Source organism: Aspergillus glaucus, assembly GCF_001890805.1.
Source record: "Aspergillus glaucus CBS 516.65 unplaced genomic scaffold ASPGLscaffold_2, whole genome shotgun sequence".
Taxonomy (NCBI): Eukaryota; Fungi; Ascomycota; class Eurotiomycetes; order Eurotiales; family Aspergillaceae; genus Aspergillus; species Aspergillus glaucus.
In genome coordinates this window covers 377,945-402,347 of record NW_019170454.1, presented here as the reverse complement: position 1 = coordinate 402,347, position 24,403 = coordinate 377,945, and the positions used below count along the sequence as shown (strand labels likewise).

The 24,403-nt window shown below is 49.3% G+C and overlaps 10 protein-coding genes across 10 annotated transcripts; 6 read left to right on the top strand and 4 right to left on the bottom strand.

The window, feature by feature from the left end:
* Positions 1-993: 993 nt before the first annotated feature.
* Positions 994-8,121, top strand: ASPGLDRAFT_162658 (uncharacterized protein; the record flags this gene model as incomplete). Its single annotated transcript, XM_022542519.1, has 6 exons — positions 994-1,280; positions 1,332-1,599; positions 1,648-3,086; positions 3,137-5,300; positions 5,353-5,904; positions 5,984-8,121. 6 exons carry the CDS (start codon positions 994-996, stop codon positions 7,997-7,999), a joined length of 6,726 nt encoding a protein of 2,241 aa, XP_022405038.1. The 3' UTR covers positions 8,000-8,121.
* A 380-nt stretch (positions 8,122-8,501) lies between these two features.
* Positions 8,502-10,378, bottom strand: ASPGLDRAFT_162654 (oleate hydratase). The gene is made up of 2 exons (XM_022542518.1): positions 9,835-10,378; positions 8,502-9,763 (listed from the first exon to the last, which is right to left on the bottom strand). The coding sequence occupies exons 1-2, from the start codon at positions 10,359-10,361 to the stop codon at positions 8,683-8,685; spliced, it is 1,608 nt and encodes a 535-aa protein (XP_022405037.1). The 5' UTR covers positions 10,362-10,378; the 3' UTR covers positions 8,502-8,682.
* A 479-nt stretch (positions 10,379-10,857) lies between these two features.
* On the top strand, positions 10,858-11,582 carry ASPGLDRAFT_31514 (uncharacterized protein; the record flags this gene model as incomplete). Its single annotated transcript, XM_022544064.1, has 4 exons — positions 10,858-10,885; positions 10,938-11,294; positions 11,352-11,455; positions 11,520-11,582. The coding sequence occupies 4 exons, from the start codon at positions 10,858-10,860 to the stop codon at positions 11,580-11,582; spliced, it is 552 nt and encodes a 183-aa protein (XP_022405036.1).
* Positions 11,583-12,070: 488 nt separating this feature from the next.
* Positions 12,071-13,008, top strand: ASPGLDRAFT_71426 (uncharacterized protein; the record flags this gene model as incomplete). The annotated part of the gene is made up of 3 exons (XM_022549553.1): positions 12,071-12,098; positions 12,167-12,780; positions 12,829-13,008. Exons 2-3 carry the CDS (start codon positions 12,283-12,285, stop codon positions 13,006-13,008), a joined length of 678 nt encoding a protein of 225 aa, XP_022405035.1. The 5' UTR covers positions 12,071-12,098; positions 12,167-12,282.
* A 362-nt stretch (positions 13,009-13,370) lies between these two features.
* On the top strand, positions 13,371-15,249 carry ASPGLDRAFT_117567 (FGGY-family carbohydrate kinase; the record flags this gene model as incomplete). The annotated part of the gene is made up of 3 exons (XM_022539885.1): positions 13,371-13,511; positions 13,578-14,138; positions 14,194-15,249. 3 exons carry the CDS (start codon positions 13,371-13,373, stop codon positions 15,247-15,249), a joined length of 1,758 nt encoding a protein of 585 aa, XP_022405034.1.
* A 596-nt stretch (positions 15,250-15,845) lies between these two features.
* On the bottom strand, positions 15,846-18,480 carry ASPGLDRAFT_41924 (glycoside hydrolase family 32 protein). The gene is made up of 2 exons (XM_022545512.1): positions 16,478-18,480; positions 15,846-16,415 (listed from the first exon to the last, which is right to left on the bottom strand). The coding sequence occupies exons 1-2, from the start codon at positions 18,352-18,354 to the stop codon at positions 16,295-16,297; spliced, it is 1,998 nt and encodes a 665-aa protein (XP_022405033.1). The 5' UTR covers positions 18,355-18,480; the 3' UTR covers positions 15,846-16,294.
* Positions 18,481-18,965: 485 nt separating this feature from the next.
* ASPGLDRAFT_41923 (uncharacterized protein) lies at positions 18,966-19,600 on the bottom strand. The gene is made up of 2 exons (XM_022545511.1): positions 19,582-19,600; positions 18,966-19,528 (listed from the first exon to the last, which is right to left on the bottom strand). Exon 2 carries the CDS (start codon positions 19,411-19,413, stop codon positions 19,192-19,194), a length of 222 nt encoding a protein of 73 aa, XP_022405032.1. The 5' UTR covers positions 19,414-19,528; positions 19,582-19,600; the 3' UTR covers positions 18,966-19,191.
* A 289-nt stretch (positions 19,601-19,889) lies between these two features.
* ASPGLDRAFT_117589 (uncharacterized protein) lies at positions 19,890-20,740 on the top strand (the record flags this gene model as incomplete). Its single annotated transcript, XM_022539886.1, has 2 exons — positions 19,890-19,992; positions 20,049-20,740. 2 exons carry the CDS (start codon positions 19,890-19,892, stop codon positions 20,738-20,740), a joined length of 795 nt encoding a protein of 264 aa, XP_022405031.1.
* A 24-nt stretch (positions 20,741-20,764) lies between these two features.
* On the bottom strand, positions 20,765-22,221 carry ASPGLDRAFT_699898 (uncharacterized protein). Its single transcript, XM_022549426.1, has 6 exons — positions 21,949-22,221; positions 21,437-21,891; positions 21,257-21,383; positions 21,131-21,205; positions 20,976-21,080; positions 20,765-20,923 (listed from the first exon to the last, which is right to left on the bottom strand). The coding sequence occupies exons 1-6, from the start codon at positions 22,019-22,021 to the stop codon at positions 20,790-20,792; spliced, it is 969 nt and encodes a 322-aa protein (XP_022405030.1). The 5' UTR covers positions 22,022-22,221; the 3' UTR covers positions 20,765-20,789.
* An 83-nt stretch (positions 22,222-22,304) lies between these two features.
* Positions 22,305-23,003, top strand: ASPGLDRAFT_116349 (uncharacterized protein; the record flags this gene model as incomplete). The annotated part of the gene is made up of 1 exon (XM_022539766.1): positions 22,305-23,003. The coding sequence occupies one exon, from the start codon at positions 22,305-22,307 to the stop codon at positions 23,001-23,003; it is 699 nt and encodes a 232-aa protein (XP_022405029.1).
* Between the last annotated feature and the right edge of the window lie 1,400 nt (positions 23,004-24,403).

The following is a 24,403-nucleotide window of genomic DNA, read 5'->3' as shown; positions in this document are numbered from 1 at the left end:
ATGCAACGCAAGATGTGGCCTGAGTAATCTTCCCGCAGCTTAGTGCCTAGTGCCATGCTTGGCTTTTTTAAGTCTCACGCAATCAGCCGCGTCTTGGTGCATACCTGCTCGTATATGACACATCGCTGAGATATGGATGGACGGAGTTAGGTCTTAGATCCCCAAATCCCGTGGATCGTGTTTTCTTGCAGGTGGGGTAATGCAGCTATCGAAGACAATTCGACTGAACATAAGTACTACATAGGCCACACTGTTAGTTAATGTTGGTCTTCTTTTCTTTCTTGTTGGGTGCACGAGGCAGTGTTTTCTTATATTTTGCCCGGATGATCGGCATTTAGGCCGCGGCCGGCAGGAGGGTGATACTTGGATTGAACAAGATCGACTGAACAGATGCCAGCAATGGGTGTGGAATAAAAGACGGCAGGACAATAACCCGTCTTGATGTCCTCGCGTCCTTCAACAGGTACTTATTGTACGTCTCGCAAACCACCGAGGCAGAGCGTCTTCTGCATCATGGATGGGCGGGTGTTAGATGTGATTACTCTTCGGCAAGTCCGAGCCCGGAGTCCCAACGGGAATCTAGACTTGTTCCGAAGTCAATGTTGAAACCCCGTAGGATTCCCGATATCGTTTGCCCAGGATGAATACAGTCACTCACTGTTCTATGAGATACAACCATGAGGGCATGCTTCATATGCCCCTATAACGTAAGCTATTATACTCCAATTGGCTTTTTGCACGGTTCCTTGTCCAATGATTGAGATATCTAAGGCATTTCCGACTCCTCTATAGGCTCGGGAAACAAATATTCTTGTCCGGGTAAGCATAACAAGTCGGGATGACCCTCAGCATGTCCGAAATCCGAGATTTATAATACGGAAGCCATCAGGAGGCCTTGTCTGTATATTAGATATGGTGAAGATGAGCATACTATATAAGAAAGATGAAGAATGAAGAGATGCAGAACAGAAGAAAATCAGTTCAACAATCACCATGTCAAACCAACTGAAATTGTACCTCTTCGGAGACCAGACATTCGACATCCAACCCCATCTGAAGGACTTGCTTCGGCACAGGGACAACCCCATACTCGAGGACTTTCTGGTAAAAGCATACAATGCAGTTCGCACGGAGATCTTTACTCTTGCATCTTACATTCGGGATGATCTTCCAAGATTTACCTGTCTTGAAGATCTGGTTTTGTGGGACCCATCCGGAAAGAGATGTATACCGCTTGATATGGCGATTGTTTGTCTTTATCAACTAGGATCTTTTATCAGGTAACGTAGTCTCCATGTCTCTATTATGGCGATTTAACTGATCGATTCTAGCCAAGCGGATACTTTTTATTCACACGCGGACTCGCGGGTTCTGGGTTTGTGTACAGGTGCCCTGGCTGCAGCGGCTGTCAGTTGTAGTCGAAACGTACTCGATCTCGTTCCCATGGCTGTTGATGCAGTCACCATTTCCTTTAGAACTGGAATGCTGGTTACAGACGCTGCAAAGCGAATTGCTCCCGCCGACTCCGACCAGAGCTGGTCAATCATCGTTCCTGGCTCATTGTCTGCTGAAGCGGTTCACAGGTTCTGTCAACAGACTGTATATCTCCCATTCTGCATATCTCAAATACTTGGCTGACAATTACAGATCCTTCCGGTCACTAACAGACCCTATATCAGTGCCTATGCACCGAACGGCATCACCGTCAGTGGGCCTCCGAAATCCCTCGAGCAGCTCCTCGACATCGAACATCTCCGATGCAAGAGTATCCCAATCTACGGCCCATACCATGCCTCTCACCTATACTCTGCGTTTGATGTTGGAGATATTACTCGCAATTTGGCCTCTACCAGGGGTACTGGGCAGACCCCTCTCCTGTCGAGAACCGAATCCACTGTTGGACTTCAGTTTGCGTCTCTCATGGCAGATGCAGTCGAGCAGGTTCTACTGCAGCCAATTAAGTGGAATGATATATTGGATAATCTGCAGAGTTGTATTCAAGGCATGACTCCAGATTCATTTACAGTTGTCCCGATTGGAACTACAGCAGATCAGCTCATTTACACCGTCCTCAAGCAGACGCCACTTGCATCTCTGATTGATTCCATTCACAAACAACCCACCCTTCCAAAGGAACTCTCATCCGCTAGCCCCAAGAAGCCCAAATTGGCCATTGTTAGTATGTCAGGGCGATTCCCAGGTGCTAAAGATAACGAGGCGTTCTGGGATGTTCTATACCAAGGCTTGGACATGCACAAACCCGTTTCCGATCTGCATTGGAATGCCAAAACGCATGTCGATCCAACTGGATCCAGGAAAAACACCAGCGCAACTCCCTTTGGTTGTTGGTTAGACGATCCGGCTGCCTTCGATGCCCGTTTCTTCAACATCTCCCCACGAGAGGCACCTCAGATCGACCCCGCACAACGAATCGCGCTGATGACTGCGTATGAAGCCATTGAACAGGCCGGTATCGTCCCCGACGCGACTCCCTCTACCAGACGTGATCGCGTGGGTGTGTTTTATGGCGTGACAAGCAACGACTGGATGGAGACGAACAGCTCCCAAAACATTGACACTTATTTCATCCCTGGAGGAAATCGAGCCTTTATCCCTGGGCGTATTAACTACTACTTCAAGTTCAGCGGGCCCAGCTACGCAATTGATACGGCCTGCTCGTCTAGTCTGGCCGGTATTCATCTAGCGTGTAACTCACTCTGGAGAGGTGATATTGACACAGCCATTGCCGGTGGTACAAATGTTCTCACTAACCCGGATTTCACTGCCGGGTTGGATAGAGGTCACTTTCTCTCGCGGACTGGCAATTGCAAAACGTTTGATGATGGTGCCGATGGATACTGTCGTGGAGAGGGTGTCGGGACTGTGGTTCTCAAACGTCTGGATGATGCGGTGGTTGATCGTGATCCTATTCTCGGTGTCATTCTGGGTGCGTATACAAACCACTCGGCGGAGTCAGAGTCAATTACTCGGCCGCATGTTGGGGCGCAGCGTGCTATCTTTGGCAAGATTCTTAACCAGAGCGGAGTTGATCCCTACACTGTTAGTTATGTGGAGATGCATGGGACGTACGTATTCAACCTATATCCGGTTCCTGACTGTACGCTAACGGGTGCAGTGGAACTCAAGCTGGCGATGCGGGTGAAATGTCCAGTGTTCTGGATACATTCGCACCACCATTGTCCCAGGTAAAGAAGAAACGAACGGCCGATGAGAATCTGTATATCGGATCTGCCAAAGCGAACATCGGTCATGGAGAAGCTGCATCTGGAGTATCCAGTCTCATCAAAGTGCTCCTGATGATGCAGAAGAACATTATCGTCCCACACTGTGGAATCAAGACCAAGATTAACCGCAAGTTTCCAACCGATCTCGCGGACCGCAATGTTCACATCGCTCTCAAGCCAATTGCCTGGAATCGCAGCTCTGATTCATCCGAGTCTAGACGCGTGTTTGTGAACAACTTCAGTGCTGCCGGTGGAAACTCGGCTTTACTACTTGAAGACGCTCCACTTCCCCTGGAGTCCAGTGAAACCGACCCCCGAAGCGTTCATCTTGTGGCTGTATCAGCCAAAAATGGCGTGTCTCTCCAAGGCAATCTCCGATCGTTACTCGAATTCCTCAAGCAGAACCCAACAGCCCCCCTGGGGCAGCTTTCGTACACCACAACCGCCCGTCGTATACATCATCCTCACCGTGTCATGTTGACCGGTTCCACTATGGACGATATCACTGCGCAAATTGAAAAGGCACTTGTAGACAATTCCGGAATAACACGACCCATAAACGCACCCAAGATGGTCTTCGCATTTACTGGCCAGGGCGCTCAATATCCCGGAATGGGACAACAGCTGTTTGGATCCTTCTCTGTCTTTCGCAGTGAAATGTGTCGGTTGGATCAGATTGTTCGCAGCCTGGGTTATCCTTCCATGTTGCCTGTCATTCAATCGAACGAACAGGATATCAGTGCATTTGCTCCGTTGGCTGTTCAGCTCGCCAATGTCTGTATGCAGATTGCATTGAGCAAAATGTGGGCATCATGGAATATATTTCCTACTGCTGTCGTAGGACACAGTCTGGGTGAATACAGTGCTCTCAATGTCGCTGGGGTTCTTTCCGATGCAGATACATTGTACCTGGTAGGAAAGAGGGCGGAATTGCTACAGGAAAAGTGTACTCGGGATACTCATTCAATGCTTGTCATCAAGGGGTCTGTTGATGATATTGCCGTCGTTCTCAAAGACCACCAGTACGAGATTGCCTGCATCAACTCGCCAGTAGAGACAGTTCTGGCCGGTTCCAACGAGGATGTTTCTATCTTCGCAGGATTACTTGCTGACTCCGGCATGAAATCAACTCTTCTTAAAGTCCCCTACGCATTCCATTCTTCACAGCTGGAGCCCATGCTGTCTGACTTCAAAACAGTCGCTGGTGGAGTCACCTTCTCCAAACCCAAATTCCCCATATTGTGTCCTTTGGATGGAAGTGTCATTGATCCTACAAATGCCGTCTTCGGTCCAGACTATCTCGCCAGTCATTCTCGTCAACCAGTCAACATTCTCAACGCTCTTTTGACAGCGCGTAGCCAACAAATCATCACGGACACAACCTCCATCCTCGAACTTGGCCCTCACCCGGCCATCTCCGGTATGGTGAGGCCTACTCTCGGGTCGCAGATCACATGTATGGCCTCATCACATCGCGGCCGGCCAATCTGGAATGTTCTCAGCACTACATTGAAATCCCTCTATACTATGGGCGCCAATATCTCCTGGGCGGAATATCAGCGCGACTTTCAAGCATCGCATACTGTTCTCCCCCTGCCGTCGTATAGCTGGGATTTAAAGGAATACTGGATTCCGTATGTGAATGACTGGTCGCTGCGCAAAGGCGATCCTCCCCTGGTCATCTCCAACGCGTTGGGACTGGAGACTACTACAATTCATAAAGTTGTTGAGGAGACTAGCAATTCTCAATCAGCTCATTTGATTGTCCAGGCGGATATTTCTCGGGAGGACCTGAGCCCACTTGTGCAAGGGCACGAAGTGGATGGAATTCCACTCTGTACTCCATCCGTTTATGCAGATATGGCTCTTTCTCTGGGCACTTATCTTATTCGCCACTATCAACCCACTCAGGAAGATGATTTCGTCGATGTTTCGGACATGTCTATCTCCAAAGCATTGATTCTGAAGGCTGATTCCACTCAACAGCTTCTGCAAGCTCATGTCGATGTGGATTGGTCTTCCCGATCTGCCGCTATCAAGTTCATGTCTTTTGATGTATGTACACAGCATCATTTCTGCTCTCACGAATTGTCACTAACGAATACAGAGCAAGGAGAGACCCCAAGAACACGCCCGATGCGTGGTCCGATTCACGGACAGAAGTCTTCAACAGGTCCTCCAGAACAACATGTCAACATTCAAGCAGAAAATGCAAGCTCTTCGAGATGGCATTGCCGAGGGAAGAACAGCACGCTTCAACCGACCAATGGTCTACCGCGCCATTCGACCCCTGGCCAGGTTCCACGACGACTACCGCGCCATTGACGAGATCGTGCTCAACAGCAACACGCTGGAAGCATCAAGTCGACTCAGTTTCGGCACAGTTAAGAGAGATGGAAATTTCCATACCCATCCGGCTGTCATTGACTCCCTCACCCAGTCGTGCGGCTTTACCATGAATTGCAATGATTATACGGATTTGGATAAGGATGTATTTATGAATCATGGATGGGGGTCGTTGCAAATTTTCGAGCCTTTGGATTTGGACAAGGTCTACATGACTTATACTCGGATGGAAGAGGGTGATGATAAACTCTGGCATGGAGATGTGGTCATCTGTGATGGCGATACTGTTGTCGCTTACTTTGGACAGATTGCGGTGCGTCCTTTTTTTTTTTTTTTTTTTTTTTCCCTCTCTCTTGATATAATGAGACAACTGCTAACGCAGTGTGCTACAGATCCAAGGTGTTCCACGACGAGTGTTAAAGTTCATTCTTTCTATCGAAAGTGGAAAAAAATCCAACAAGCAACCCGCCTTGCCAGCTGCTGCACCTACAGTGACCAAGCCTCGAGGTCAACTTGCTTCCGCCGTGTCCAAAGCATCGGAACCATCCAAGCTAACAAAGGCATTGGCCATCATATCAGAGGAAAGTGGCCTCGCTGTATCTGACTTGACCGACAAAACCGTATTCGCTGATGTGGGCATCGACTCTCTCCTCGGGCTGACCATCTCCGCCCGATTCGGAGAGGAACTGGACACCGAACTCGACTTTAGCGCCCTGTTCTTTGAGTATCCCACCGTCAGCGATCTCAGAGTCTTCCTGCAGGGATCTGAAGGCTCCACCCCGAGAGATACCAGCGACACCGAGTCAGATGCGTCAGGCGTTGCCACGCCAGCCACAGAGGAATATCCTCTTCCTGGTATCAGTAAAGACGTCTTTGAGCGAGTCCTTCAGATCATTAGTGAGGAGAGTGGAGTCGCAGTAGAGGATCTCACGGATGATATGAATTTCGCTGATTCCGGGCTCGATTCCCTATTGTCTCTTGTTATTGTTAGTCGGTTTAGAGACGAGCTTGAGATGGATATTCAACACGAGTCGCTTTTTCTGGATTGTCCAACCATGGCTGACCTCAAGCTCTTGCTGCTTGGAGAGACGAATGATAATTCTCCCCCTCCAGACCCAGAGCTCTCAGAGCCAGTGCCTATTCCAGTTCAGGAGACTGCATTATTCGAGGCCATGAAAGGAGATCTGGCCGCACGAAAAGAAGCAGTCGATGCTTATCTTGAAAAATATATGGCTTGCTTTTCTCTCCCCACTGCTTCCCCTTCATTGCCTGCCCCAGACGACGCTGAAAAAGTCATTCTTGTCACCGGAGCATCCGGAAGCCTGGGAGGCCACTTGGTCTACCACATGGCTCAACTCCCAGACATCAAGACAATCATCTGTCTCAATCGCGAGAACAGAGCGGATCCATTTGAGCGACAAATCAAAGCAATGAGAGGAAAAGGAATTCGGTTCCCCGAACATCTCAAACCAAAACTGCTAGTCTTACAGACAGATAGCACGAAGCCGATGTTCGGACTCTCCAGCAGCGAATATGACAGCCTTGTCAGCTCAGTCACGCATCTCATCCACAACGCATGGCCCATGAGTGCAAAGCGCGCTCTGGCCGGCTTCGAGTCGCAGTTCCAGGTGATGCGCAATCTCATTGATTTCGCTTCCCACGTTGTTGCCCGTCGTCCGAATACGTTCCGCTTCAGTTTCCAGATGGTCTCGTCCATCGGTGTCGTTGGGCACTATGGACTGGGTAATGGGGAGATCAAAACGCTCGTCCCAGAAGATAGAGTTGGCATCGACGCAGTCCTGTGTAACGGATATAGCGAGGCGAAATGGGGATGCGAGCGAATGCTCGACGAGACTCTTCATCAGCATCCGCATCGATTCCGCACCATGGTCGTCCGCCTGGGACAAATTGCCGGGTCCAAGACTAGCGGATACTGGAATCCAATGGAACATTTCTGCTTTCTGATTAAATCATCCCAGACTCTAAATGCCCTACCAGATGTCGACGGAACGGTCTACTGGACTCCCGTTAACGACATGGCGGGCACTTTGTCCGATCTCGTCCTATCCAACAACGATCCGTACCCCATCTACCACATCGAAAACCCGGTCGGTCAGCCCTGGAAGGAGATGAATGCCACACTGGCAGACGCTCTCAACATCCCCAATCTCATCCCTTTCAATGACTGGGTGGAGCGGGTACGCGCCGCACCGCAGCGAGACAATCCAGCCTCGATGCTGTTGGATTTTTTGGATAGCAATTATCTGCGCATGTCATGTGGTGGGCTAGTCTTAGATGTAGGGCATACTTTGCAGCATTCGAAGACTCTTTCTGCTGTTGGGGCTGTTAGTGAGGAGGTTGCCAGAAAGTATATTCATATTTGGAGGGAGATTGGGTTTATTAATTAGGTCTAGATTGTTCGTATTGTCTTACCGTTGTTCTTTAAATTGTTAGCTGAGAATTTTCTCAAGGTGTTTTGGATTTACATGTATTTATAGAGCTAAATTGTGAATAAATTACTCAGATGGCCATAATAGATTAAAATGCCCTCTTACACATCTTTTTTCATGACAGCATCGAGGTGTCTGTGCATACAACCAGTCAAGTCAGAAAATACTACAATTCATGGTTACAAGATCTACCTGCGAGACAAGTATCGATTCGGAGGACAGAAGACGTTTGAGGCCTCGGAAGACGGAGAGCGTCGGAAATACAGTCGTTGAAAAGTTCGATTTTGATATCGAGATGTCAATGTCTACGAAGCTCTCAGTATATCCCAGAGAGAGTCTTGAGTGTGTTCGGTCCGGTAGAAGGGAGTTTGGGGGCGCCCATGGTGAAAGAGAGCTTTCAAGATGTCGTTTCGCCCGTGCTCGTGATATGCAGGATGGGAGCTTTATTGATTCTTCCCAGGTCCAATTGTGATTTGACTTGCTTGTTCTCCTTGTATAATCTATATACATATTGAATAACTGAGCTAATCTAAACTGGTATATAAGAGATGGTCTTTACATCGTTTGTAATACCATGCTTTTTCTTCCACTATTCTCCAGGCTCTGTTGCCACGATTATCAAGACAACACCTTACTTGCGACTATAAGAATCGAGACAAACCAAACACGGAGCTTTTCTTTGGTTTGCTGGCCTTAACCGGCTCCTGCTCCTGTAGCCCCATTAACTGACCCACGGCCATCTGCGCCCCCTTCACACCATAATCCATCGAGCACACCACCTCATTCGGAATCTCCACAAACTGCCCTATCAATCCCAAATTCGTCATAGCCTCGGGTATAATCTGCGGTCGATCAGAAGCCACCCGTGGCAGCAGCATAGATGTCATCCGCGGCAAAATGCATGGAATCGTGATTGCATCGCAGGTTATCGTCTCCACTGGGAATTTTAAATGATGCAGTAACTCCATCATGATTTCCTCCCCCGAGCAATTGATCATGGGCTTCTTGATGAAATCGCCTGTTTTCTCTGGGTGCATCGCATAGCCCCAGAAAACGTGCACGTCGGGCGGTTGGTCTGCGAAGAACGGTTGCCGCGGCACACTCATGCTCATCAGCCAAGTGCTGTCTTTTATCGTCACATATGGCACAGACCCCGGTTGGTCGCCCGTGAGCGCGATGAACCGGTTCAAGAATTCCGGGGATTTTAAGGTGACGGTGAACACCTCGAGACGGGACTGCAGCATGCGTGTGCAAAAGTTATACGCGTTTCCGAATTTGGGATGTTTCGTGCACAACTCCAGCCATAGCAGCCAGTTTTCGTCCAGGCCCTTGTGGATCTCAATGAGCTCTAGATCCGGGGGCGTTGTGTTGGATCCTGTCGCGGCGCCGGACATGATGTTGCCCAGGGATACGATGGCAATGTCGTTCTGGGCGAGGGTGATTGTTCCCTTTTTGGGTTCGTTTGCTTTCGTCCATTCGATGGCTGATACTCGGTGGCATTTGTCGGGGGGGTCCATGATGATGTCGGTGACTGTCGTGTGGCATTGGAAGTCGACGCCACGAGACTCGAGGAAGGCTGCCACCGGTGCTGTGACGGCCTGGTGGAGGTTGACGCGGCCTTCGTATAGAGGATGGAAGTCGTTCAGCCCGTGGCTATTGTGCATGAAGCGGCGGACGTAGCGGTGGAATTCGGCTGCGCTGTGCCATGGCTGGAAACCGAACCTATGTTGCATGGAGATGTGGTCATGTCGGTTCAAAGAAAAGAATTGGGCCTGCAAGGGTAAAGTACTAACGTAGTAGCAATCATCAACCAGTAATCACTCTTGAAGAAGCTCTCATGGAAGTGATCAAGAATGTGCGATCGTTCCAGCGATTGTTCTGTCTTCCCAGACAGTCTGGACAAATCCCTACGATCCCGGAAACCCAGGCTGACCTGTTTTGTGTTGATGCAAGAGATTCCACCCGACTTTTCCGCCAGAAACCGTGTACATAGCGTCCTGTCAGAGTATCCCACTTCATAAAACTCCATAACATCATCGAGAGCCGTTTTCCCTGGTCGAGTCTGTGAAGGAACCTTACAAAGAAGATCCTCAACCCAGACGCCACTGAATACAGGCACTGCTCCACTCCGATATTCATAGCCATTGACCGGGTCGCCGGCGCTCACGGTACATTCCCCGGCCTTGCCGATAGTTTCGAGAATATGCACACGGTTCGGCGGTACTTTGACTTCTTCGATTAAGTACACGGCGGCTGCAAGTGGCTGGACGCCGTTGCCCAGAATCCAGGCGTCCATATCATCCGGTTGGCGATGGTTCATTTGTAGACGGGACGGTGGGGGATGGAAAGTGTCATGATGGGGAGGGAGAATCATTTCTTATTTCCAATTTTTATTTTGGATTTAGTGGCAACCAAATGTGTGATGTCAAGAATCTCCGTCCCTTTCGCCCCGGATTTAGGGTGACAGCCGCCGCAATTTCGGTCCGACCCCCATGACGCCACGACTAACCAAAGTTCAATGTCGAGATAAACTCCTGGACATAGGCCGAGGTCTTTAAAAATTGGTCTAAGGCGTGGTGTTACCATTAGACAAAAACATAACGAGGTCATAACGCTTTATATACACCCCGAAATCGAGTTTAGAAAACACCAAAGTGAAACTCCTCAATAGAATGTTGCAGAGGAATGCAAAAGTCTCGGTATATATACGATGATTCTCCGTCATGTTCACTCCATCACATCTCCCAGGAGCTTTGCTGTGTCAGCTGGTTTAATACAGTCAATCCATAATGCTAAGGTTCAAGAATCCTGCGACGATGTATAGGGTACTCAGCCTCTTTGCTGGTGAGGAATCCGTGTACCTACTGTCTTTCACCCCTGACTAATTTGATATAAGGCACTGCGATTTGCTTCTACGGGTATGACCAGGGTGTGATGTCGATGGTAAATCTCAATCCTGATTACCAAAAGCTCATGGGCATCTTCCCTCTCAAAGGTACACTATCAATGCCATGGCTTACTGGGCGTATCCTCGTACCAAGTTTAGGGAGCTCTAGGAACACAGCTGCGGAAGGTGGTATCGTTGCCGTATACTATGGGGGCACAATGATTGGGGCACTCATGGCAGGATCCTTGGCCGATCAATGCAGACGTATTAAAGCTATTATCTTTGGCTGTTTATGGATCATTCTGGGCGCCGCACTACAGGCATCGGCTTATGATATCACGTGGATGTGTTTTGGACGTGTTCTTGGTGAGTCCAACCCCGTTCGAGCTTTTTGTACGAGACTGACATATCCCGTACATCCAGCTGGCATTGGAGTTGGGTCTATCGACTGTGTTATTCCGGTCTGGTCAGCGGAGGTCAGCAGCCACTCCGCTCGAGGAGCGCTTTTGGCTCTTGAGTTTGTCATGGTACGTTTTTCTTAACACCCTCGTTAGTCGCTTTGGCCGAAATCTGATCAATTCATCGTCCTAGAATATCGGAGGTCTGGCGATGGCCTACTGGATTGAACACTTTGCCTCCCTGAACCTCAACTAATCCATGGCTTAGCGCACATAGTAGACCTTGGATCGATGTCTTTGGATGCTCTTCCGGAGAAGCCTAGAGTTTGAAGACCTGTTTCGCCGAATATCCCGCGCGGGAGTGGAGGGGTCGAGACCCGGAAATTAGACGGGGATGTGGATTGAGCGTATCAATCTAGGGTTGTGGGGCGCGGACGGACAAGACGGCATAAACTCCGTTATTGAACGGAAGCATTGAAATTCATGAGGGATGGGTGCATGTTCAAATGGTATTTAAACGAGGCCCTCTGTACCGTTCGAGTACCTAGGCAGGCTGTACAAGCGTTGCATCCCATGAACGGAAAAATGCAGGTCAGTGGATCGAAGTTCTTTTCGTGCTATGAGCGATCATCTAATACAACCTACACAGAATCTGTTCTTTGTCCTTGAAAAAGTTCAGAGCCTGAGATTTGAGGATCGCCCGATCCCACAGATCCGTGATGACGACGATGTTCTGGTGAGGGTGGAGTTCACAGGAATCTGTGGCAGCGATGTAAGCTCGTCTATCCTGGTATTCTTTCTAAACGAATCTGACGCTGGCTAACACCATTTGCTCCCCAGATACATTACTGGAACCGCGGAGAGATTGGACGCTTCAAAGTCGAGCAACCGATAGTGCTGGGGTACGAGTCCTCCGGAATGCGTGCAAGGCCGGAACATACAACCTCTGTCCTGCAATGGCGTTTGCCGCGACCCCTCCCTATAACGGCACCCTAGCGAAATACTACCGCCTGCCAGAGGACCTCTGCTACAAGCTGCCAGACAGCCTTAGTCTGGAGCAGGGTGCGCTTGTGGAACCGCTCGGGGTCGCGGTGCATCTTGTCCGACAGGCAAATGTGTCACCTGGTGCATCGGTTGTGATTTTCGGCGCTGGACCGGTCGGATTGTTGTGCCGTGCGGTTTCCAATGCATTCGGGGCTGCAAAGGTGGTTGCAGTAGACATTCAGCGCAACAGATTGGAATTTGCCAGAGAGTTTACAACAACATCGAACTTCCTACCGTTGGTCGATGTCTCGGTCTTCAACAATGCCGCGCGCTTGGGTGTGGAAAATGAACTTGGCAATGGGGCTTATGTGGTGATTGATGCGTCGGGGGCAGAGGCTTCCATCAAGACTGGTATCCACGTTCTTCGACCCGGCGGCACATACGTCCAAGGAGGCATGGGCCACGATGAAGTCGCTTCCCCCATCACAGCCGTTTGCACCAAGTAATTGAACGTGAAGGGAGGTTTCCGGTATGCTACCGGTGATTATAAGCTTGCGATTGAGCTTGTCGCTTCGCAGAAGGTCAATTCCCTGGATTTGGTCACTGATATTGTGAAGTTTGAAGACACTCAGCGGGCTTTTCAGCAGGTGAAAGATGGAAATGGCATCAAATTTTTGATTGCCGGGGTTGAAGACTAGGCATTTATCGGGAAGTACATTTGTTTAATGTTGGATATGTATAGTTGGAACGTACTTCTTTCGGAAGTGTGGCCTTTGTACACTATGTTTATGTAGCCTACAACTTCTTCCGGCCGGAAAGATTGTACTACTCAGCTGCCTCTTAGCATGCGCCACAAGCTTTGACGGTGTATAGTACTAATGTTGGGCAAAATGCCGTGAGCCTGTGGAGTCAACTCGGGTAAAAAGGCGAGATGCCCGAACCATTTTAAGCTCTCGGTTCTGCAGACTACATATATAGTTTGAGTGTCTCACAAGCCCTGGCTTTTCATGAATATATGTCAATTTGTCAAAGTAACCATCCATCTAGCCTCTTTACCACCATGCAGACTAAGACAGGATATTATATTGGCATTGACGTGGGAACAGGAAGCGCGCGTGCCTGTGTTATTGACCACAATGGCGACATTGTCGGCTTAGCCTCCGAAAACATTGGCCTTTGGCTACCAGAGCAGGGCTATTATGTACGTCTCTACTATGTGCTCCTACCCTTCTTTTTAATTCTATGCTAAAACCTACTGCGAATCTAGGAGCAATCGACCTCTGATATCTGGCGATGCATTTGCACAGTTGTGCGTCGAGCCCTCGATGAACACGACATCTCACCATCCCTCGTCCACGGCATTGGCTTCGACGCAACGTGCTCGCTATGCGCTTTTTCAACAGAGACTGATGAATCCGTCTCAGTCACCGGCCCAGGTTTCAATACCGATCGGAATGTCATTCTGTGGCTAGATCACCGTGCGGTCAAGGAAACACATGTCATAAATGCCACGGGCCACAAAGTTCTGCGATACGTGGGCGGAAAGATGTCCCTTGAGATGGAGATTCCGAAGATTCTCTGGCTGAAGAACAACATGCCCGAGGAGACCTTTGCGAAATGTCAGTTTTATGACCTTGTCGATGCCCTGACCCACCTTGCTACAGGTGGGAATACTAGGAGCTTTTCTAGCATGGTCTGCAAGCAGGGGTATCTACCAAAGGGCGTTGAGGGGAGTGTCAAGGGCTGGCAGGAGGACTTTTTGCAGGAGATAGGCCTGGCTGATCTGGCTGACTGCGGTTTCGATCGGATTGGAGGTGTGAACGGTGAGGTAATTGATGCGCGTGCATACAACATGGATGGATTGCTTATGTTATCATGACTAGAACGGTCGACACTTGAATGCAGGCGAGTTCTGCGGCACTCTGTGCGAGAAGGCTGCTAGCGAGCTCGGTTTGCGGCCTGGAGTTGCAATTGGGGGCGGCGTGATCGATGCATACGCCGGGTGGATAGGTACCGTTGGCGCCAAAGTGGATATGAAGCCGGAGTGGGCAAGCAATACAAGCTCGGACCCGACACTTGATGGTAGGATTGAGGCATTCACACGCTTGGCTGTGGTGGCCGGAACATCATCCTGCCATATCGCAATGTCTTCCGATCCAATCTTTGTTCCTGGCGTTTGGGGCCCGTACCGGGACACAATCTTCCCCGGCTGCTGGATGGCTGAAGGAGGTCAGTCTGCCACTGGGCAGCTGCTCAAGCATGTACTTGAAACCCACCCGGCGTCCCGACAGGCCCTTGCGAGTGCCGAGAGCCGCGAGATGAACATATTCGAATTCCTCAACTCCCAACTCACTGGATTGGCTGCTGAGCGGGGGTTGCGTTGTGTGGCAGACCTAGCACGGTATTTCTTCTTCTACGGAGACCTGTTCGGGAACCGGTCCCCATTAGCAGACTCAAATATGACAGGCTCCCTTGTCGGTCTGTCTAGCGATATATCGATTGAAGGCCTCGCTATCCATTATTACGGCACACTGGAATTTATCGCACTGCAAACCAGACAGATTGTGGAGACGATGAACAAGTCCGGCCACAAGATTAGTTTGATATTCATGTCCGGATCGCAATGCCAGAACGACATCCTGGTCAATATGATTGCTTCGGCATGCAATATTCCTGTTGTGGTTCCACGCTACATTCATGCGGCAGTTTGTCATGGCGCTGCAATGCTGGGTGTCAAAGCAGCCAACGTAAATTCTGAGGGCACGACGGTAGATCTGTGGGAGGTGATCGACGCACTGAGCAAACCTGGGGAGGCATTCTATCCCACTGAAGATGAGCATGAAAGGGCGCTGCTCGCGGCGAAATATCAGGTCTTTCTAGATCAGTGTCAGAGGCAACGAGAGTACCGAGCAATTGTCGATAAAGCTACCAACTTCTAGATATTTTTCTCTCGCATTAGCTTTCTGTCCAATATTACAGTAACATAAGATAGGATAACGACCAAACCCCAGGTAATGCTAGACAGAGATCCTCCATGCTGGACACCCAGGAATCAATATCCATGGAGCTCAGCTGGGAACTGAGCAACCGATCCCTCGAGATCCGTCTATGGCTCTACCAGCCATTCCTCTTCTATGCTGTTTACCATCCCACTGGTACCGCTTCAACAGCCACAGACAACCATGCCTTCCCGCTGAGCAGCGAGGACTTCGCCATGGACCATGGTACAGGGACTCGTGCAATCAGGTCTGGATAGTAGCATGAAGATCTTACAAGCTCGATGTCCTCGTCATCGCCATCACGGCATCTGGTTCGATCTTGGGGCTCTGCTTACAGCGTTGCTGATATCTATTGCTTTGACACGAAGTGGAAATGTTAACCTCCCCAATATTCATCCTAGAGGGCTGAGAGATCACTTGAACCTCACGCTGGAGGCCCTAACCTATTAGGAAGACGAGGCGCCGGATATTAAAAAGGCGCGGGGAATTCTGGATAATTTACTTTGAGAGATGAGTTAGACAGTAATGGAGACATCGTGATAAACACTGTCTAGACAAGACGTTGGCTTCTGCTATCAACGCGCCACCAATGTCATGAATCGGCATCTTTACACAACATTTCTCGCTAGTAGATGATTGACGTCCCGCTCCTATGCAAGCTACCCGGTATCGATGTCGGAAATGGGTACTTCCATGGAAAATGCGAACGAAAAGGAAGAAGCAGGCTTTTGCCAGCAAGCGACTCTAGTTCCAGGTCCAATCGTACGCAAATAGATCAAAATGCACCTTTAGGGAGCGTTTCATTCAATAAACTTCAACATGGCATTGATCTAACTAAGTTAACGGAGTACCGTCATTACCCACCCCATATCGCAATGGCCCCCAGACACAAAACGGTAATGCTCAGCTCTCGCTTCTCTCGCAAGACGCGGGAGAACAGTACGAAAAATAGACGTGAGACGATACCAAACGTCCAAGAATTCGTTTACCGCGCTCTCTCCGGGTACGCATCGTACAAGCCGTCCGCAACGCGAATGTTGCTGAACGAGACCTCGCCTTCGCCGTTGTGGAAGAAGCGAATATCGGTCGAGTTGGCATACCAAGGACTAATCTCGAGTTAGATTTCGTGCCCAAGAGCAGAAAAGAAGGAAAAAGGATGAAAGCATACCGAACATAAGTAGACAGCGCAAAGCGTCCATTGGCGTAAATCTCGAGAACAGAGTTGTCGACGGTAATAGTAAGGTCCAGAGTCTCAATGTGCTCACCGTTGGATTCGCCGACCTGTCGCTTGCCTTCTTTGCTGTGAAGAGCAGGCCCCTTGTTGTGCTTGAACTTGCCACCGTGGCCGTGATCGTGGTGACCGTTGTCCTTATCGCCGTTGCTGCCTTTGCTAGCGCAGCTGTCGTCGATGTCAAAGAGGCGCAGGCGTCCGGACTCGGGGGACGCGTCAATGCCACTGGTCGTCTCCGCAGCAGCACTGGTGTTGTAGCGGTCGATGATGATAGATTCGTTCGAAAATTGGTAGTAGATGGTAGTTGACTCTTCCTCCGAGGCCAGGATCTGGAAACCAGACTGCAAGGCAGAATCTCGCGCTGACGCTGGGAAGGAGATTTGGGCCTCGAGAGAGAAAAATCTCGTTTCAGGGGAGCGGTTAAATGGGATGACGCCTTCGGATGTGAGCGTCCTGTCTGGTTCATCGAAGCCTGGAGCACTAGTAATAGCGTCATAGGTCTCCCGCGCAATGTCGATTCCAAGGGTCTCAAGTTCAACGCATTCGCCAGAGTCATCAGCCACACGCCATGAGCCAGTCTCCTGGACAAGGTCGTTGTTCACCACGTTCGGGATGTCCTTTACATACAGCTCGCGCGGCAGCAGCAATGTGTTCTGCCAGCCTTGCTGCTCAGCAGGGAACCCCACAACTCCTCCAAACACATCGCCAGTCAGCCAGATGTAGGAGAGGAAGCGGTCCGGAGCGCCACTGCCAGAGGAAGCTTGAGCGGTGCTCGGCACAACTTTTCCGGCACCAGCATATGCCGACAAGCCCCAGTCAAGGACACCAACCATATCAGGGTTGAAAACTGCATCCCCATCCTCAGTGGCTGACACACCACCGGATGATGCCCAAAGCATGGCATGCATGGAGGTGACAGACTCCTGAATCGGGGCATATGACCCCTCCACGCCAAAAGTCACAAAAGTCTTTCCATTAACGTTGTACCCTTCTCTATCAAGACTCAATGCATTGACGGTCTCCCAGTTGTAGCCATTGACCTTGGACCAGTCACCATTGCCCCAGGTGGAGTTGGCTGGTGCATTGAACCACTCTCCCACATACTCCCACTCTGTAAAAGTCTCAGGGCTCAGATTGCGGTACAGAAAGATACCAGGGCCAACATCCTGAATACCACCTGAGATTGCAGTATACCACGTTCCCTCATCGCTGTTGAGGGCTTGGTCGAGTTCTCCGTTCTTGAAAACAAAGGGGTCACGGAAGGAAGTTACATCCAGCCCAGCAGGAGGTTCAGGAATAACAGGTGGAATTTCCAGCTTAGTGAAGTTCTTCCCGCCATCATAGGTGACTGCCAAAGCTTGGGCCTCACTTCCGCGGGTGTAGGGAAGGGTCCAGTGGATTGGGAGTGCTGAGACTGCTGTGTACAAGAGTGTTGGTTTGCCATCAACACCATTGGGAATGACAGAGCCATCAAACACTGCAAGGGGGTCATTGGGACCACCAGCAACAATTGAGTAGTTGCCGTTCTCATTCACATCATAATAGTGAACAAGGTCATCTGTTTGGACACTTGCAATGCCAGTGCCGTTGTGGAGATAGCCAACATGAAAGAGACCTGTCTCAGGATCAACGTAATGCGCACATGGGTCTCCAATCTGGCCTGCTGGTGGGAGGACGTGGATGTGAGGTCTCCAAGTGTCAAAAAGAGAAAGACTCGGGAGCGTTGAAAGATCAGGTGGCGGGGCGTTGTAGTCTTGCGCGACAGCAGCCCCAAAACTCATGAATAGGGCCTTCGCTGCGGTTGGACGCTTCATGGCGGCGAAGTAGGAGGAAGTGGGTAGATTAAGAAAAGAGATTTGATTATCGAAGCTTCAGAATCATAGCTTACCCGAGGGCAAAGCAGATTTTATACTCGATGTCTCTTCTTTCCACTCAATTTTGTACCTCGACAAACATTCCCATCTCATGTCGCCGGAATGTTAAGGCCAGAACCCATTCCCATCGGAAAATAAGTAGCATTCCAACAGCCAATGAGAACTATTATACCAGGGATATACAATGGAATCTCTGTAACCCGAACCCAAGGGATGTGACATACTCCTTACTGTCGCACTAGTATGGTTAAACCAGTGAAACATGCAAAGGAATATGGAGACGTTAATACTCCGTAGATCTTGGGGTACAAGAAACAATTTCCGGTGGCAGGAAGCAAGGAGAGGAATATAAAAAATGACTGTTTTCGCTTAAATTCCTATATAAGGGTAAACATGTCAATTTCATCTCATCCCACTGGCTCGACATGGCGTGCACGGCGCATCTTCGTCCTTGCTCTGGATGGTATGGACTCAGCCAGTATGTAATCTAGGAAGGCAATGAGTACAGTAATAATAACTCCTCACTCTAGACTGTACATGGCGGTCAACATGTCCTGCCTGCCCATCTTATGTGTAGATGATCAAAGAAGGCCTCTTGGGCGACAGATGATAGAACCGTGATCACATCGCCTTGCGAAGCGGATGTTGAGTTTTGGACATGTATTAAGGAAGGCTGTCAAGTGAACATGCCAGTATCTCTTCTGCCAGTTTGCGTCTTTTGAGGTAGTATAGCTTACAGTATATGACGCCGATCAGATAATGCAGATTCTCATTCCATTATGAAAAGTTTGGCTTGCTTGGTCCCTTGCTGCCGTCCTCGTTCTGCAAGGGCAATAAACTTCCTTTTTCAGTGATAGCCGCATTGGTAAAGACAATGTCAATCCGTCTTTGCTGAGCATCAATCTTCTCAAACACGGCAGCTTGGCTCTTTCCGGAGGATACATCGCATTCTTCGAATGAAACCGTACATGATGGTAACTTGGAGCGAAGTTGATCCATCATTTGGGTGCAAGTCGTGAGATCGAGGTCGAGAATATGCTTCCAACTTTAGAACCAATGTAAGACCATGCATACTGGGATAGGTGCGATGGCTCATCGCCAAGAAGCAACTTGCCTACCGCCGTTAGTGTGCGAAGGGAAATCCATTTTCTGACTCCGGGTGTATACATAAGGCCAACAGGGTCTGAGTAGACCCATCAGTGCTTTGGTGCACCCGGTTATGGACCTGGCAAATATGCCAGAAACACAATCCACCTGGATAATCAGGTGCTGAGGGCATTATATAGGGAGGAAAACATGGAGAAAGAAACCTACCACAATTATTGCGAAGCTATCACATACCGTCGCTTCTGGGCAGAGCCAAAAAAAAGTTGCGTGCGACGGAGTTATGGCTTTAACTCCGTCCGACATAAAATCTTCAATTGTACTATGGTTAAACACATTTTGCTCTTGATGAACTTCATTCCTCAGATAAAATGGCCAGCCATTTCCCGTCCGAACATCACGATGAAACACTCGAAGCAGATGCCCACAAAGAGCGGAGAAGAGTTCAAAATCGCCTGAACCAGCGCGCCAGCCGTAAGTGACCAAGAAGAATGGACATCGAGGAGATGGCTCACGAAACACCACTATAGGTAAAAGAAAAGCATTACTATCTGTCAACAACCCCAGGTCTTCCGCTCGAAAGTGGACAGTTTACGTCGATCAAAGTCACCGGACGGTGGAATCACCAGCTAGCGAGGAGAACACGGTTCATTTCTGCTACCTTGGCTTAGATGCTCGCCAGAACATCCTGAAGAAATTAAAAGACCACATCTACCAAGCATTTGCCACGAACACACTATCCTCCGAATTACTCCTGCCAGTTACTCAATGGAACATCATCCGTGCCATGAGCACCAACGCTACTACGATGGGTCTAACCATGGCGCTCTTAGCGGAAGACATCGCCTCCCCGTTTAATACTCCCGGTCCGTCTACCATTGATATACCACCTAGTTTACAACCAACATACCTGCAAAAAAGTATCATGCATCATCCCTGGATCGATTTGTGTCCCGTCTCCTCGATCCGGGACGCGCTTCTACGGAATCTGCATCTGTACTCGGAGGATGAGCTTTGCCATGATCTCTTCGGTAGCTCCGGTGATTGTAGTCAACCGACTGGATTGCTGATCTGGGGTGAGGCGTGGGATCCGTTTGCGTATGAGATATCTGAAAAGATGGCGCGGAAATGGGGGTGGTTATGGAGTGGATCTACTGAGGCTTTCCAGTCTACGAATTATTGGAGGTTGCAGCGGGGCGAGACATTTTTGATTACACAATGAAACTATCACAATGACATCCTTCCAACATGACACCAAATTAAGACACCGTTTAAACAGCAAACGACTCGTGGATCATCTGCTCACTAAGTTCCCACAGCTTCGCCCAATTATTCTGATCTAGAATATGGCTATGCAACTCCTCATCGGCCACTGCATTGTTATGGAGAAAGGCACCGTTATAATCTAGTGAATGTGAGTACTGCATAAGCGAAGCGCACGGGAACAGCCTACGAACCTTGGATCGTGGGGTCGATCATGCCCGTGATAATAGTCGCAGCGCCTTCAGACTTTGTGCTCCAGGGGGGCAACTCAATCGGCTTACCATCAAGGTCGACTAGTCCTGTTCGGTGGCGTCAGCAGTGCTCACTAGGACAGGGGCCGAGGAATTACCACTAGAACCTCGCAGTCTCGCAACCATCTCTTGAAATTCCAGCGTAAAATGACGTTGCAGACCAGATCGGACGGCTAGTAACAGGTCAATCTTCTTCCCTACTGCATGTCTGGGACTATACATACCACCGGGATCAATGCTAAACGTTCGGATTCCCTGATCTCCTAATTTCTCCGCAAGCGCCTTCACAAGCATGACCCGGGCAGCGTTCGACTGGGCGTATGCCACCAGAGGATCATATGTTTTGCCCTCCTATTATGAATAATTAGACCAAAACATACCAAGGTGAGTGCAGAGAGACGAACACTAAACCCAACATCGCCGAATTCAACCTTCCCGCTCCTAACCGCACTACTTGCAACAATGATAATCGACGATCCGGCCCCAGCAACCCTCACCTTCACGAGAAGCAGTTTAATCAACAAGAAATTCGCCAAATAATTCACCCCGAACTGCGTCTCGGACCCATCCTTGGTAGTTCCATACGGAGGAACCATGACACCCGCGACACATACGAGATGGTCGATCTTCGGGACATCGCGAAGAGTGTCAACTGCTTCTCTGATACTAGTCATGTCTCCGAGATCCATTTTTAAAAATCGGATTTCGACATTGGGGGCTGTGGATTTGATTTTCCTGGCGATGGGGATGACTTTTTCCTCAGCTCGGGCACTGAGGATGAGGAGATGGGGGGCTGCAGCGCTTAATTGGATGGCGAGCTCGCCGGCAATAGAGTGGCTGGATATACCAGTTATTAGGACTGGACTATCGTTAGGAGGGTTTATTGATGATGTACAAGCTGGGGGGGGGAGCATACTTGTCTTGCCGGCTAGGGAGCTACCACACCGGTGGATGATGGTCTCTGAGGGGAGGATCACCTGGGAAGACATGATCTCTTAGTCTGGATCGAAGGATTTAGAGGGTATGAATTTCGAAGGCGGTTTCTAATGCTTTATATCTTCCAGGGAGTGCATCTTGACATGGTACTATAACGAATATGGTTAGTCTCATGTCAGCATTATAAGACCCACTTTGGTGTCGGATATTATTGGACAAGTGCCAAAGAAAATCGGCAAAAGCGAAAGCAGAGTTTGACTGCCATCATCCTTCACAGTGTATTTTCGTCTCTGGATGCATCATCTCACATCTGCCACAGCGTTGAAAGATAGGGGAATGGGCTCAAAGGAGCTAAGCCAGTTCAAAGAGCTGCCTATTAAGCCAGCGGGAATTATCTGGCAAGATGACTTTGTTTCGCCGAAGCACGAGAAACACCTTATTTCAATCTTCCTCAATGAGTTAAAATGGCCGGATCACTCCGGCCGCTTGTCACTCCACTACGGCTACACCTTCGACTATAAAACATTTGACATAGATCCAGACATCCCATACAAGGAATTTCCAGACTGGCTACAACCATTGATTCCGACTACTGAGTCTCGACCACCGGACCAGATCTGTTTGCAGTACTATCCACCAGGCAGTGGCATCCCGCCCCATGTAGATGCACATAGGGCTTATGACCAGCTTTACGCCCTATCTTTTGGCGCACCGGTCATGATGAAGTTTCGCAGGGGCGAGCAGGGAGTGGATATTGATTTGACCCCCCGGAGCATGATGCAGATGACGGGCGACGCGAGGCTGTATTGGACTCATGGCATTAAGAAGCGCAAGACAGACACACTGGCAGATGGAACAGTGAGGCCGCGGGGTGACCGGTGGAGTATTACATACCGGTGGCTCAGAGAAGGGGAGTGTGAATGTGGGGATCTTGAGCTGTGTGACACAGCTCAGAGACGGAATGGGATGGAGAAGGAAAATAGGTCATTAAAACGGTTAACGGCGAATTCTATTGCTCAAAACTCAGTTAACTAGACGGGCTCAATCACACGCAACTCATGAAAGCAAGCCAAGGGACTTGGCGGCGATTGACTTGATCCTCCAGATATAACAGGATCATGTTGCCTATCCGCAGCATCAGCATATTTCTACTTTCTCAAAAGGCAATGTGTGATTCCTATTGGAAGCTGGTTGTCGAAGGATTGGAACTGTTGCTCTCCACATCGTCTGTCGAACCACCAGACATCTTAGCGCTTTGCCAGTCATGGTACGGCTCTAGGGGGGATTCCACGAGACACACATTGTGTCCCGCGTTACACATCACTGTCTGTTGGATGTCCTTGGTGCGCTGAGGGGTGAACACACGCTTGCATCAGCTGCTAAGTTCATTGTCATCCTTTCTGGGTTTGTGTGTGTCTTGCTGGCGTTGGAGATTTGTATTCTTCTTCAATGCCTCTTCAATGAGCCTCACGGCTTTCTGTCTGGGATGCCAGTCTCGGCCGTTCATCTTCATTTATATAGAAGCACCTATATGCAGTTACTCAGTTTGGAACCAACCTTCATGATGACGCTCATACTTCTTATGAGACTGAGTACAGTCCTGGTGAAGGATCTTATAGATTTCCTTTTCACCATCTGTCCATTGCAGGATTTTCCTGCCCAGAATAAACTCTACTAGTCTTAGGCCTTCTGTAATTTTTTTCATATATGCCCAATTCAGCAGAATACCCAGCTATCATGCCCATCCACCTCGTCCAATCGTCTGAATCCCGAAGGATGGGTAGGCTTATAGTTATAGCCATGTGGGCCAAATTGAAATCGCGCGACTCAGATTTTCGTCATGTGCGAATTGAATTGTCAATATCTGTATTATCTCGCTTCCAATTGGTCTTCGGTCTTCTGATCAATCATTTTAGGTCCTTATTAGCGTTATTATAGCTCTCCGGTTCCGATTATACGTCGTCCGTTCGCTGTGTAGTCCGCTTCCGTTATTCTCGTTGTACGGCCCGAATGCTCTGCGCGGATTCGATCTAATCACACAACCAGCAGACATGCTACCATGTAGGAGTGGATGCCAATAACAGTAATATATTGCTAGACAGGCTAATCGGTCATGCTATGCCAGCCTCACTCCGACATGGATATAACTAACTACCAACAATGGTGACAAGGGAACGGCAATTGAATCTACTATTGGAAGCGCACCCGTTTGACGGAATATACACGACGGATTCTCAACTCCTTTCGGGAGCACAAGAAAAGAAATTCAGCTTTCCACCATTCATGCACAGTTCCAAGTGACTAAGAGTTCCACTTCCGACATGGAATTGATTAACGGCATAAATACTATACATAGGATGCCGCTAGAGTTGCATTCGGGTCGGGTAGGGTAGGGAAATGGGCACCTTAGTCCCAACCCGCATGCGGGTTGGGAA

Coding starts and splice junctions, on each gene's coding strand:
- ASPGLDRAFT_162654 (XM_022542518.1), bottom strand. CDS start 10,361: ATGAACCATCGCCAACCGGATGATATGGACGCCTGGATTCTGGGCAAC. Junction 9,764..9,834: donor TGGTTGATGATTGCTACTAC/GTTAGTACTTTA, acceptor CATGCAACATAG/GTTCGGTTTCCAGCCATGGC.
- ASPGLDRAFT_41924 (XM_022545512.1), bottom strand. CDS start 18,354: ATGAAGCGTCCAACCGCAGCGAAGGCCCTATTCATGAGTTTTGGGGCT. Junction 16,416..16,477: donor GCGCTGTCTACTTATGTTCG/GTATGCTTTCAT, acceptor ACTCGAGATTAG/TCCTTGGTATGCCAACTCGA.
- ASPGLDRAFT_41923 (XM_022545511.1), bottom strand. CDS start 19,413: ATGGATCAACTTCGCTCCAAGTTACCATCATGTACGGTTTCATTCGAA.
- ASPGLDRAFT_699898 (XM_022549426.1), bottom strand. CDS start 22,021: ATGTCTTCCCAGGTGATCCTCCCCTCAGAGACCATCATCCACCGGTGT. Junction 21,892..21,948: donor CTCCCTAGCCGGCAAGACAA/GTATGCTCCCCC, acceptor ACGATAGTCCAG/TCCTAATAACTGGTATATCC. Junction 21,206..21,256: donor GTTTAGCATTGATCCCGGTG/GTATGTATAGTC, acceptor ACCTGTTACTAG/CCGTCCGATCTGGTCTGCAA.